The sequence below is a fragment of the Notolepis coatsorum genome (assembly GCF_963971535.1).
Source record: "Notolepis coatsorum genome assembly, chromosome: 19".
NCBI classification, from domain to species: domain Eukaryota; kingdom Metazoa; phylum Chordata; class Actinopteri; order Aulopiformes; family Paralepididae; genus Notolepis; species Notolepis coatsorum.
Window position 1 is genome coordinate 83067251 of NC_140183.1, and position 15215 is coordinate 83082465.

At 41.7% G+C, this 15215-nt stretch overlaps 1 protein-coding gene across 1 annotated transcript in view; it reads left to right on the top strand.

Moving 5' to 3' along the window:
- The window catches only part of LOC311245739 (C-Jun-amino-terminal kinase-interacting protein 4), a 96051-nt gene that overhangs the window by 30499 nt on the left and 50337 nt on the right, over positions 1 to 15215 (top strand). The window contains exons 4-6 of the mRNA XM_084335703.1: positions 408 to 528; positions 12689 to 12759; positions 14833 to 14897. Of these exons, the coding sequence (XP_084191829.1) occupies positions 408 to 528; positions 12689 to 12759; positions 14833 to 14897 (257 nt within the window). The remainder of the gene's footprint in view (positions 1 to 407; positions 529 to 12688; positions 12760 to 14832; positions 14898 to 15215) is intronic.

Consider the following 15215-nt stretch of genomic DNA (forward strand, 5'->3'; position numbering starts at 1 on the left):
TGGGATTTCATGGGCATAAAACATGCCCTGAAAAAAACCCAGTCTCTAGTTTCAAGTTTCTTTAATAGTTGTCATACAGAAGTACAGAATACTTTTATACAAAATGCTTCTTACTGTTACGCTCCAGAGACTGTGCAAGACAAGATAAGTATGATATTAGAAGTAAAAAAAAATGAGGTCACAGTGTTCAGTATAGACATATGTACAATGTACAACAGCTCTAGTCTTTATTTTCATTCATGTGAGAGATTGTGTCTTTATTACATACCCTAGAAACACAGAGTACACTTTAGAAGCCCAGTTCCCCATTCCTTAGAAATGCATAGAAAAATCTGTTCATTTTAACATGTTCAAATGTGTTGAACTGTGATGAAGTAGGTGATGAGAGGTGCTGTTCTTTTCTTCAGAGGTATTTAGAGCTGGATGATCAAACTGAGCAGGAGAGGAGAGCAATGAGGGGAAGAGAGAAGGAGAGAGAGCGGAGAGGGAGAGACCTGGAGAACAAAGCCAGAGAGCAGGCGGACCAGCGTGAGTGTTTGGATTATTGGAATATATATATTTTTTTTTAATTGCACATTTGGAAATTCAGTATATGGGAAAATTCATTAAATGCATGATTGTGGTCCTATTGTGTTTCACACCTCAAAGAAACTGCTCCAGGGTTCACTTGGAAGCTGACTGAGACCACCTCAAACAGGTTCGATTCTGGTGTTCACATCAACCCAAATTAACTGTACCAAGGGGGTAAACGCTCCAGGGTTTGATGCAATTATTTTAAAGATTAAAGAGTACGATTTGAAATAATTTGAGACAGGGTGGGTTCAAGCATGTACAATATCACGTGGAATACACATGTAATTCGGTGGTCCAATGAGGCCTCTTCCTGGCCATCAGGCACTTCAGATTCCTGCTGGAGGGCCGACGGTTTACTGCCTTTGTGGACCACAAGCCACTCACCTTCGCCATGGCCATAGCCACCGAGCCGTGGTCAGGGCGCCAGCAGCGCCAACTCTCCGCCATCTCCGAGTTTACCACGGACATACGGCATGTCGCAGGCAAGGACTACTACGTCGCTGACTGCCTCTCCCGGACGGTGGTGGGGGCCGTCCACTTGGGACTGGACTACGCTGCCATGGCTGCCGACCAGGCCACTGACAAGGACATGCAGGCCTACCGAACAGCCAACACTGGGCTAAGGTTAGAGGATGTGCAGTTTGGTATTGCCAACACCACGCTCCTCTGTGACGTCTCCACCAGTCAGCCCCGTCCGATGGTTCCCGCTGGCTAGCGGCGGCAGGTATTCGAAGCCATCCATGTCCTGTCGCACCCGGGGGTGAAGGCGTCAACTAAGCTGGTCGGTGCTAAATTCGTCTGGCATGGCCTCAGGAAGGACATTGCAGCCTGGGCCGGCTCCTGCGTGGCGTGCCAGCGTGCAAAGATACACCGTCACACCTGTAATGGGAAATATTAAAGGGACAAAACGATGAGTTGTTTACATTAATGATTCTGAGTCATTATTAATAATAATAGGAACGTTTATTTCATCCGTGGCCACAAATGAAAGATCAGTTTACAATCAGAGACAACAATGTTCACACACAAGCGTCTGACCATAAAATGACAAAGAGCCAGACATACAATTAAATACATGAAAATGACGTAGAAGAAACAAAATGGCTGGTTAGAGAAATTAATAATACGACTATCACTGATTCTTGAGAGTCGGGACAAAACACTTTTTAATATTATATTTTGAGAATGCACACTATATTGATTAGAGTTGTATATTGATGTAGAGAAAGGTCTGAGCTATTTAACCATGTAAAGGTGCAGGCTCTACATTTCCAACAAATTCACATGTTTCCCTTTGAAACTTGATTTGTTTTAACTCCGTCAGACACACAAAAAGTATATAATTCTAATTATTCCAGTCCAACAAGAATCTAAAGTTCTGAAGTATGTTGTAATCGTGTTTAGTTACTCTGGTATGCAATCAAATATAATATATAAACCTCAGGTGTAATTTCACACTATTCTGAAAACCCAGATTTAGAAATATTTGCATTTTCAAACTTTGTTTTAAACTTTTATATGATAAAAAAGATCATTAAGTAAATAAGACAAGGGGATGAAGATCTGATGCTCCTTTATTACTTAAACAACATAAACTGAAGACGGAATTTGTATTTTCCACAAAATTAACAAAAACAAACATCTGACGGTGTTGACAAAGATCTGACAGTGTTGACGAGAAACTGACGGAGTTGACAAAATTGTATATGCATCTCTGATAAATGAACACATGCATTTTTTAAACAGATGGAAGTGACAATGATAAGAACTAATAACTCCTTGTCTTATACTGAACATTTTGTTAACTCAATTGTAATAACAACAAACTTTACATACACCGTTTCCAACTATTACGAAATGCACTGTTTCGAACAACAAAAACAGTAATGGAGACCAGGACCCCTTCTTCTCGTCCCTGTTTTCTTCCTGATCTCCACTTTCTCACCCTGCACTTCTCCTCTTCGTTTCCTTCTGCATTTCCGATTAGTTTCACTATCATGTCTTGAACTGGGCAGAAACCGAACCTTTTCTGTTGGACCAGGGGGATGCAGAAATTCCACTTTCACATCTTGTTGATCAGTATCCACATCGATGGTCTTGTCTAGCCACCAGTGGTCATCATATTAGGGCGGGCCATACTTTTGTGCAAACATGAATTTTAAAGACTTAATTCCCTGCATGCTGGTGCAGGACTTTTCAAATGTTTACCCTTTACATGCCATTGTTTGTGATGGCATCACAAATTATTGTTAAAAAAACACACAAATTTAAATATTTTCAATATATCAAATGCAAAGTGGATTTTTCTGGGGGGGATTATTACAGGCTAATAATTGTTATAATCATTATGTGTCAATGATTAGCAACAACACTGATTTTGATGGATTTTTTATTTTTGTAATGTCAGACTTAACAACAAAGTGAGAGTATTTCATTTTAATCTGACATTACAAGAAAAATGAAAAAGAAAAATGGTTATGATCAGGACTGAAGTTGAATAAAAGATTTATGGAAAAGAAAAGTGACAGGGGATGATGATGATGCATGGCAACGTTAGCTATGTTAGCTAGCTAGCATGTTTATTTTTATCACTGACTAACCTGGTGGTCCCGTGGTGCAAGAAAACATTTGGTCAATGTTGCCACATTTAGCGGCATCTCCTGCAAGGGCCTTTTTTATTATTTTTTTATCTCCCTCTCTGCTCCATGCTTCCTCTTTTTTTCACTGTTGAAGTGTTGAAACATTTCATTTCCAGTAATTTCCATCTGACTGTTATGTGAAATACAAGCAGTAAGCAGTATGTATTTTTCTCTCTTTCCCTCTCTGCTCCACCCTTCCTCTTTTTTCATTGTCCATTTTCAAGCGCAGGTTATGCTTGAAATTTTTTGTCTTTCGCTGTCTCTCCCTGTCATTTTGCAGAAGTGCCATCTGCCATTCCATTTGCCATCTCCACTGTCAATCAGTTGTATGGCCTGGTCCCGCCTCCACCAATCACATGCAGCTCCCTTTGTGTGTGTGTGACAGACAGACGGAGCTCCCGATGGCCAGTCCGGGCCGCCTGAATTCTTTCCCCACTACATTTCCAGTTCCGCGTTCGCGTTTTGCGCTCTGATTGGCCACTGACGTTTCTGGTCGCGCCAATCGTGTGACGGCAAGTTCTTTCACCGGTTAAGCTTAGGCACTCTTTCGAAGTTGGTTAAGGTTAGAGTTTGTCTTAGAGCAGGGCGATAGAACGCCAGCCCTGATTCCAAACTCTAACCTTAACCAACTTCGAAAGAGTCGCCTAAGCTTAACCAGTGATAAACTAGACGTTAGGTAGTTTGCAGATGCTCGAGGCGGAAATGGGCGCGTCACGCGATTGGGCGCACATGTCACATGACCAGAAACATCAGTGGCCAATCAGATCGCACCCGGAACCTTCGGTGGCCAATCAGATCGCAGAATGTGCACACGGAACTGGAAATGTAGTGGGGAAAGAATAGACGCGTCCGGGCCTTCGCCATACATGGATGCCAACATGAATCTGAAGGAAATCCTAACATGCAAGGTGTCTAAATGATGTGTTTCTTAATGGGGAATTTAAATACATTTTTGGGATAGGATAACTCTAACCTACATAATTTTGTATTGCAAAATTTCCAAATGTACCCATCCCCTTTCGAAGATTTTAAAAGATATGGGAAATCATTTATAATGACAAAGCCATCATTAGCACTATCCATCGTCACACATCGTCACACGTGCAGAGTTCAGGAAGAAATCCTGGACAGTCTTGTGTTATACCCTGTATGAATGTTGGCTTTTTCTGAGGATGCTCCCTTTCTCTCATTAACTTGTAGGTTAGCCCTAAGTCTTTAATTTGTTGAAGAAGACGATACTTTTTAAGAATCGTGCCTGATGACACACTCAGTGCTGGTTTTTGGCGCCGTGGGCCAGGAGTTTGTTTGTTTGTCTTCAGCTCTCTTCTGAGGATGTGGTGGAATAGCAGGGCCTTTTGGATTTTCTGATTCTTTACTTTGCTTCCTGATAGCATATTCTTTGTTTCCGTGCCTGGAGAGTCCAGTGGTGATGTATTTGTAGCCTTTTTTCAGCACATTATTGTTTTTCTCAGGTTGTTTTGTTGCTTTGTTACATTTGTAATCTTCTCTTTTAAAGTTTGTATTTCTCTTGAATGCCTTTTTCGCATTTTACTTTGTTTCTGTTCCTGTCTGAGAGACTCTCTGCGCTGTCTGGCATTGTTATCTAGAATATCCTGATCTGGGGGGGGTGTCTGCCTCCAGCACCGCACCTTCACAGGACCTTTTCTATCTGCACCTTTTCTGGACCTCTCTCCAATATTTTCTCCGATACCTCTCCCAGCTTGTCTATTTCTATTACTTTTTTGTCTTGAACCCTCTTCTTCCACCTTTGTCTTTCCTGCTCTTGCATGGCATGTTTGCTCTCTTCGTCACTGTGTAATTTTTCTCTTCTCTTTCATTGGTACTCTCTATTTCTTCTCCTTCGCTCCTCAACTGACAATTTTTGTCTAGCCATGCTTTCCTATAATACAAAAGTCATGAAAATGTATTAGAATAAGACTATAAAATCAGGTGTCTATTTACTAAACATGATTGATTGATTGACGTTAAAGCTGCAGTGCGTAGTTTCTACAACTAGATGTTGCAAACATCTTCACACTGGCTTGTGCAGACAATCCATGTTCAGTGGAAGCAGTGGGAGAAAATTCAAGAAGACAGTCATTCCAATAATCCTAGGCTATATTACAACTGATAAGATTGTGACAACTGACTAGCAAAGAATTATCCTGTTGATCACTCCATACCATAATGTATTACACTATGGATGGAAAGTCAGAGAAAGGATGATGCAGCAATCTAGACACGCATGAACCAGTCCTATATTAAGAATTATTATAAAGATATTAAGATGAAATATCCACAGTTTACCACTGTGCACCTTTGCTCTGATGATCTAAGTAAACAGTAACCAGAATAACTTTTCTTCTGTCTTGTATCCCTTCTGGGATATGAAAGGGCAACATGGAACTCTTTCCCCGCTCTATAAGAGGCAAGAGTGTAGATGTTTGGTAGTGAAAACTACACACTGCACCATATTTTACATCAATCAATCAATCAACGTAGACAAGTGATATATTTATATTTATTTATTAACACATGTGCTGGGAAAGTAAGACAATTATTCAATAAGCAGACCACAGCCTGCCCATGCTCTAAAAGTCAGAAGTGTATTGTAATTCATGCTATTATATGCACACTTCTGTGCAGATAAAACTCTGAAATAACATTTAAATCCTTTATCATGTCTGCATTTAAACACCAAAAAGACTGTTTGCATGTTTTTTTACAAAGAGGCTGATGAATACTGTCTCACCTGATGTCTATGTCAGAGGAGAAAGGTTGACAGTTGTATCCGAATATAAATACCTTGGGATAAAAATGGACTCCAACCTTACATTTAAAAAACAAATCAAATCGGTAGTAAACAATGCAAAGTTTCACTTATCAAACTTCCGTCACATCAGAAACTCTCTGTCAACAAAAGCAGCAGCACTGTATTTTAATGCCATTATTATGTCACACTTAACATACTGTCTGACTAGCTGGACACAAGCCTCCTGTACAACATTACGATCTGTACAGGTAGTTTACCATCAGGCTGTGAAAGTTCTGGACAGGAAAACAAACAGCCACCACCATTGTTATAGCATAGTAAACCAGAACCTACTGAGCTGGGACAATCTTGTCAAATTCAAAGATGCCTGCCTTACCTATAAAATCCTACATGGCTTGGCTCCTCCCCCCTCTGTACTTTCATAAAACAGAAAGCATCTGCTGATAGATATACCAGGTCTGTAGTCAGAGGGGACTGTGTAGTCCCAAACAGGAGGTCTGCTTTTAGTCAGACAGCCTTTTCCGTGAGAGCAGCCCACACCTGGAACAGTCTGCCAACAGGGCTCAGGGAGTATCAAAGTTACATCTCATTTAAAACTAACTTAAAATCATGGTTGAGAGATGGTCAAGTGTGCGACCATTTTAACTGAGGGGTTGTATTTTAATGTATTTATTTGTATGTATTTTAGTGTATTGTAACCTATACTGATTCCTACTGTGTTTTAATTACTGTACTATGTTTTTTAACTGAGGGGTTGTATTTTAATGTATTTATTTGTATGTATTTTAGTGTATTGTAACCTATACTGATTCCTACCGTGTTTTAATTATTGTACTATGTTTTAATTATTGTTGTGCTCATGTCACCTGCCCCAGAGACTACAGTTGAAAATTAGCCAACTTGGCTAAACTGGCATATTTACAGTCAAATGTTCCTTAATATGCACTGTCTCTGTATTTTAAACCAATAAATACAAAAATACAAAATACCATGTTCAGAAATAGTATAATAATAGCATATTATGAGGTTATTGATGTCAACTCCGTCAGCTTACACGTCAACTCCGTCAGACACAAAATCTGATGGAGTTGACGTCTGACAGTTGACAAAAGGGCACACATTTTCCCTCCAAGCCTGTATTGTGCAGTACAGCTAGCTAGTTGTTTGGCAGTTGCTAGCTGTCTTAATAATCTCACTGAAACACTTGAATTCAATCCACTATTGTTTTTTAAAAGTATAATAACGGAGAGACGGTGTTGACATGTTCCAGCTGTGACCATCGGAATATTGACGTTGTTTGTCTAAAATATCAAAAAGTGTAAAACTTACCAGACCATGTGTTGCATTCACCACATTCAGGGGAAGGAAAAGGGGTCCTCAGGGATAGAGCTGGCCATGCTATTGCCTGATTTAATTAGGTTTATGAAAAGGTCTGACAGAGTTGACATAAACTGAGGACACAACTTTGATAGGTAGATTTCTATGGACAATATTATTTGAGTTTCATGGCATGCATTGTTTTATACATGTATAACCCTTATCTTTGATTTGATATGTATGTTTTCACAAGTGGAGAGGTCTTTCAAGCTTTTTTCAAATAATGTGACCCCTTGCTGAGGACAAGATAATTAACATGGGAGCTTCTAACCACAGATTATACATTTAAACAAATATCCCCCAAAAAACAAATATATGTGCTAAAACATAACATCAGTATACACAATACCTTTAGATGTAACTTTGTGAGTATGTCAATCATTATGAATTTCTTAATTTCTTATATAAATTAGACTTTTCTATGTAGTACATGTTTTGTCCCAACTCTCAAGAATCAGTGCTATATTATGGCTATAGCCTGGAAGGAAAACAGCTTCGTCTAACTGTTCCCATAACCTTGGGTTATGGCTCTGAAGAAACACAATCCTTGCTAAGAGAGAAAAAGATTTAAAGGGACAGTAGTGCGTCTGCCATATCTGAGCACATTATATGGCTGGTCAGAGTGCACCAGTCAAGCTGTCTAATGACATGATAATATATTCCACGACACTCCCCCCTTTGATAATTAATTATCACTTCATAATGACAACCCAAAATATTATCATAACTCTACTACATCAAAAACTATTTTTATTATTTCCAAACAGTCACTAGAGGGAGACTTTAGTCCACACATAACCGTTATCCTCCGGACAGTCGATCACCCTCTAGATGAGTAGGGACGTTGGCATGATGAGCGATGCGTCGTGATGACGTTCGAGTCCCATTGCAAATGTTCAATGTATCAGATGGTCGAGAAGGACCCAGAGTACAGTGTCCAGCCTCTGTCAATCTCTGCTTTGGTCAAGGGTGTACAGCTGTAAGACAGAATCACAAAAAAAAAAAAACAGTACCTTGACAAAAATAATACCAATTCCCCCTCGTAGAGGAAAGACTCAAGGTTGCTACTCCCAAAGAGACAGCACAAACCAAAACAACCTTGCAAAATTACACTGTGTCTCTGCTTATGAGACAACTGCAGGAAAAACACTACAAAAAATGCTTCATTCTGAACAAAGTTCAGTACATTATTACCTAATATTTTTTAGATGATACTGTAATATCTGTATACAACAGGAGAGTATCTCGCAAAAAGAGAATTTCCCATACAAACTTATTCAAAACAAACATTCTCACAAAACTCTTTCAGTAGAGCGAAAACAGATTAACAGCAAGAAACACGTGACTGCAAACTGCACAGTGCTTGGAATCTCCCCGCAGAGGAAAGGCTCAAGGCTATTCCCTCAGAGCAGGGAGACAGCAAAAACAAAACAAACCTACAATTTGCAAAAACATCTTCATTCTGAACAAATATTATTACCTAATATTTCTGAGAGGAATACTGTAATATTTGTATGTGTGTGATTCAAACTTGCCTAATCATCATTTTTGAAGAATCCCGGAGCGGTCTTTCCTCCTCCCCCCGTCTGCAGTCCAAACACCCCCGTCTGCAGTCCATGGCTCCAGTATGCCGTGGCTCGGTTCTGATGATCCTCCCCTCTGATGCAAGGAGCGGTCCGGTGAATGGCTTAGACCTGCTGGCTTAGATCTTTGTCATCGGCTGATGCTCAAGGAGTCTGGTCAAAAGCCTGCTGGAAACTGTCTCTTAGATCTTTATCTCTGGACCAATGATACTATAATGCTGGGGTCAGCTGTCGGTTGATGGTCTTAGCGTCCCATAGCTGGGTGTTTGCGTTCACTAGCTGATAGGCCCTCTGCCTCCTAGATCTGGAGCAGATAGGGTCAGCTCACTTTCTCAGTAGTCAGCTGTAGTCGGTTCCCCCACCAGGTCCTCGGTTCGTTCCACTGATGGAACAGGCCTGCTGGAAACCGTCTCACAGATCTTTGTCTCCGGCTGATGGTCAAGGAGAACTGTCTCAGTGTCTTAGCTGTAGCTGCAGAGTGGAACCCCGGTTCAGTAGATTAGCTGGGCCAGCACTTGGTCAGTGGTCAGTGGTCCTCTGCGCCCAATAGCAGGGTGTCCTCTTCTCGGGCAGCGGCGGGGTATTCGGACCGGCACAGGAGAAGGAAGAGAGACACGCCCACCGAGAATCCACAAAAGAAAGAGAGCGAGAGAGAGACGGAAAGAAAAATCAAAAGCTGTCCGGTAACATTTTACACACTAAAATGGCAGAAAGGTGTCCACTCCAGGCTTGAAGTTAGGACATTCTATACCCTCAACTCAGCTCCAACGAGCAGGGCAGTTTCCTAAGTCAACAAAAACAACTGTCTCTTAGAGTCTCGTTGGCAAAAACCCTTATAGTACAGACAAACTATATATATATATATATATATATATATATATATATATATATATATATATATATATATATATATATATCTCGTGGTAGGCCCCCGCACCCCGTCTATAAGGCATGAGGCTAATCCCCCCCTAATACATCTGGGACGTACCAATATTGAGAAAACTATAGAAAAACCACTAAAACAATATCTTAATATACCCAAAACAAATAGCTCTGCACAAAAAATTAAAGGGTAGAAAAGTCTTTTGCTTTGAAGTCAAATAACAATTTCACAAACACAATGGCTCCTATACAAATATATTTGCTACCAAATAATCCCCAGATTCTTGAAAACATCACCTTTATGGAGTCTTTTACCACAAGACTTATCTAATTGCATTAGTGACAACTTTTCCTCGACCCCTAAAGCGCGATAGAAGTCTGTCTGATCTGTCACCCTCCTTCTCTTATTTTTCTCTTTTTCTCAACCATGCTTTAAAAGATTTTGCTCGTTATCACATTTCTTTCATCCAAATCATAGCGTCTACAGTGCAATAACGTTGTTCTGAAATGTTGTTAAACAGTTCAAAAGCCGTCTCGACCTCTGTTCGGTATCCCCAGTAAAAAAAACATGACAGTCTTCCCTCCTGTTCTACCCCTCCAACCCAAAACAACTCCCGCAGGGCAAACCTTCCCCTTTGGGTGCAGTTCCCTTTTTCAGCGTACAGTTCTAGGCCTGGGTCCTACACAGTTTTAAAACCTGACGGTTCCTCTTGTTTGATACACAAACAGTGCAATACCTGACAGTTTTGAACCTGTACTACTACTAAAACAATAGACAGAGTTAACTTAGTACAGTGTAAAAAAACCTTCTCTTTCATTTTGCTCCACGAACAGAGCAAGTTTCACACATACACGCATCAAGAAGCAGTGGCTCTAACTACCAGACGGAGCTGTGGTTCCCAAGTCATGGTTTTGATTAGAGGACTCTTATTGGGGATCGTCTGGTGTATTAATTAAACTGACTATTCGTGTGAGTGTCATACTCCTATTTTGGAACTGTTGCCTGAACTAAAAACAATATCCTAATATATCCAAAACAAATGGCTCTGACAGGCACCATGTTCGAGCTTAGACGTCCAATTTGAAATTCAACCGTTTTTAAATAGTCAGCCATACTATTGTTGGAAAACGCCTCATGGATAAAGTTACATGTCTAAATCGTTATCACGGCATGCTTTTATGGTCAATGTAATGTATTTAGCGTATGCTTGAAATAACATCTAATGCCTGAAGCTGCTCTCCATTGTCTATCAATTAACCTTGCAACCAATGTTCTAAATAATACCTCCTCTGTATTAGGAAATCAAGCTTTAAAAATGGGCACCGTTTCTCGTGCCGGAGAGGCGCTTTGACCATGTCAATGTGGACCTGGTGGGTCCCCTGCCCCCCTCCCACGGGTTCACTCACCTCCTCACCATGGTGGACAGAACCACTAGGTGGCCGGAGGTGGTCCCGCTGGCATCGACCACATCCGCCCAGGTGGCCCGGGCGTTCATTGGGTCCTGGGTAGCCCGTTTTGGCACACCATCTGATCTCACATCCGACCGGGGCCCACAGTTTACGTCCGGGCTCTGGACTGCAGTCGCCGAGGGCCTGGGAGTGAAGCTCCACCGCACCACAGCCTACAACCCACAGGGCAACGGCTTGTGTGAACGGTTTCACCGATCTATGAAGGCTGCTCTGCGGGCCAGCCTTACGGACGGCAACTGGGTCGACCGGCTTCCCTGGGTCATGCTTGGCCTGCTGAGCTGGTGTACGGACAGCCGCTGCGAGTCCCGGGGGAGTTTCTCCCGGATGCCGAGGCTCCCTGGTCGGTCACCTCATCTCGGACTGTGCTCAGGGATGGTGCCGGTGCCTTCACCCCAGTCCCAACTTCCCAGCACTGCCTCCCGCAGTCCTACATGCCTAGGGATCTGCAGTCAGCCAGGTATGTTTTCATTCGCCATGACAGCCACCGTACCCCACTGCAGCCCCCTTACGACGGCCCTTTTCGCGTCCTGGAGGCGGGCCTAAGAACTTCATGGTGGACATTGGAGGAAGGTCAGAGCGGGTATTGGTCGACCGGCTCAAGCCTGCCCATTTGGACCTAGACAGGCCAGTTGAACTGGCCCGGCCCCCGCGGCGTGGACGACCCCCTGCCCGGCCCCTGCCAACTGCTTTTCCCTCTCGTCACCTCATATCTCCTGAATCCCCCCCACATGCCCCAATCCCCACCTCTACCCCTGCACGGGTGATACGGAGTCGTTTTGGGCACCTGATCCGCCCCCCGCCTCGTTGACTGTGGATGATCTTTTGGGGGGTTATTGTGAATTATGGGGGGGCCTGTGTAGTGACTCACTTATCACGCACATTTGGTGCAGACATTCACTGGACTTGAGCAGCGGAGTGAGTGCTCCTTTAAGCCTGGGGATTCTGGGAACGGGGTGGGTATTTGGTAACCTATATTATGTCAGCTGTCAGCTGGCTGCTGTCACTTTCTAGTAGTAACGTTAACGTCTCTGCACTCTGTTGGATGTATGTAATTTATGTTGGGAAGTAAAAGGAAAGACTCGACTACCGTCTCCCGTTTCATCCTTTCTTGCGTTCCCACAACATACTGTATATTTTTAAGAAAAAGTATTTATATATATATATATAAAAATGAATATACTATTTTGAACGAAGCAGCACTATGACAATTGTATTACAAGATAAAGACATAAAAAAAATTCATCACATTGTAATTTGTATGGTCAAATACCGTTATACTGTCAAAACTAAGAAGATTCTGTGATATAATATTTTGGACACATCGCCCCACCCTACCAAGGCTGTCACTGAGAGCGATCGACTACTGATCACATCTGTTGTGTCTCCTGCAGTGGTGGCCTTGGAGGAGCAGAAGGCCGGGCTGAGCAGAGAGCTGAGTACACTGAGACACACTCACAACAAGGTCAGACGGCACGCCTCTCAGTGCCGCTTCATTAGTATACACGGGGTTCGCTTGTATATCGCTTGAAGTGCTTAAAAGGGCATTTAAAAAGGATACAATTCACATTTAAATGCCGTTTTTTATTGAAAAGAAAATTTGATCCAAAATGTATGGCTTTCTTTCTGACAATTAGTTACACTTTATATTAAACGGAACTATTTTATCATGGATGAACAACACTTTCAATGCGAATGGTTGATTTGAATTTCAATGACTTTTTAAGCACCTTGTTAAAAGAAATGGGCTGTTTTCAAGGAATTCCAGGCCTGGACTATTTCTTTTTACAAAAATCAAGCACTTTAAAATGGAAAATAGTGCTTAGAAAAGTACTTGAAAGTCCTTGAATTTCATTTAACAATGTCTGTGGGAACCTCTCAACTTTATTTGCAGGACGGCCAGCACAAAATGTATTGTATGTCTGGGGGGCAGAGCATAGACACGGGGGTCTGTATGCATGCTTGTTATTGTGCTGCATATTTCTTTAGACCCAAATTGGGACTTTATGGTGATTCTGTGGTTCTGTATATAAACAAGGGTATTTAAATTGCAGTCTCAGCTTTATAGGAAATGAAAATCACATCTTTGTACAAAACTGCATGGTTTTGACCCTTAACACTTTCAGAGCCCAAGCTTAATCTTGATTTACCGCTTGAAAGCCCACCATCCACTTCAATGTTAGCGTTAATAATGCCTAATCTATGTTTTAAATTATGGCTATGTGTCTAATCTGCCTGTCGCTTATCAATGACTCGTTTTCCAGTCAACATTGTCGAAGCGGATTGTTTTTTTATCGGTTCATTTTCGTTTTATAGCATTTTGAAAAGCCCTTGTTTTCAAGGAAAATATAAATATTCCATGATAATCGCCCTTTACTGGAATATTCTAGAATACACAAAAACGTTGTCATTTTTCGGCCTATTTATGAATCGTTTTCAAATAAACGCTAGATTATCGATAGTATATGTGTACGTATGCACGCTATATAGGCGATCTGAAAAATCGATTCTCTGACTTCCTCAAAGCGTTCGCGCACAAACAGCCACATCACACATAGGGCGAACGCTGAGATCTCAGCGAATACAACTCTGATTACCCCAAGACTTGTAAAATAGATTCCTTACCTCAGATCAGATGTTCTCCAAAAAGATCATTCCAATTCCTGATCGCCATTCCAAAAAGCGATCGCTTTTATTGATCCAACGCTACATACTGTACATATGTATTCCACGCTGTTCTGAGGCTCCACAATGAATCCGATCGGCTCGGGTTACATGCCTGAGAAGTAAAATGTGGATTCTGGATTTTTCTTTTCTCATCCATTTTCATTGAGTCCATTCCAAAAGGGTGCATTACCATCTGGGAGACGATAGGGGGCGGTTTTTTCACATCTGAGCTCCTACAGGGGCTGCATACCAACGGGAGACTCGGTTGATGAAATATGAATTCAGATCGCTAATAAAAAAATAAAACGCTAATCGTCGTCGTGGGCATTCAGGCATTGGGCTGATAAAACGTCTTATCACGTTTTGGGCATTGAAAGTGTTAACTGCATGGAACTAGCATACATTGGATATGGTTGTTATGGTTCCAATGTGCCCACTTACATTCAAATATCTTAAGGTGAGAGGTCAAGAGACCCCATTGTAATTGGGCTTACCGATTTCTTTCCTCGTCAAAATGTTGTGATTTTGGATTACATCACTTTCCCAATAACTTCCCAAAATCTGGCAAGTCCAGATTCCTCAAGGTCTCCAGTTTCAGATGATACTTACTATATCTTTGCTCTAGCCTTAAAACTGAGCTTGCGGTAGCCTCCGAAAGACAGTGATACGCTCATCTACAGAGGGTTCAAATCAAATATATGTTTTCGGAAATGTTAAGTGATATGATAAATGACCTCATGGGCCACTGAGGTTGAGTATCGCTGGTATACAGCCTTTGTTTCAACCTTCAACGCTGTATTATAGAATAATAAATAGAAAAATAACGCTTTTTCTTCCTTTTTTGCATCTTTCAAAACACTCTCTCTTCTAGTTGGTGGTCACTTATCGGGAGCTGCTGGAGAGGAGAAAGGACTCTGAAAGAGAGTCTCCTTTAAGGTTGTTCATCCCCCCTCCCCTCACATATCAAGCCCCACCCCCTTATTCTAATCCTCTAATCACAACTGCTGCCTTCGTTTGTCTGAGGAAAGCAACAGTTGTGATTGGAGGATCAAGAAAAGAGGGCAGGGTTTGGGATAGGTCAAATGTACTTGTACTGTAATGTAGGTATGTCACTCAAGCAAGTAGTTTCAACAAAATTGTGTTTCCAACATGTGTTTTTAACTACTGTACAGATGAACAAGGACTGAGAAGCATTGGGTTATTGTGCAACATTTTCATATACGTATGTTGGGGCAAACACAAAGCAGAGTGACA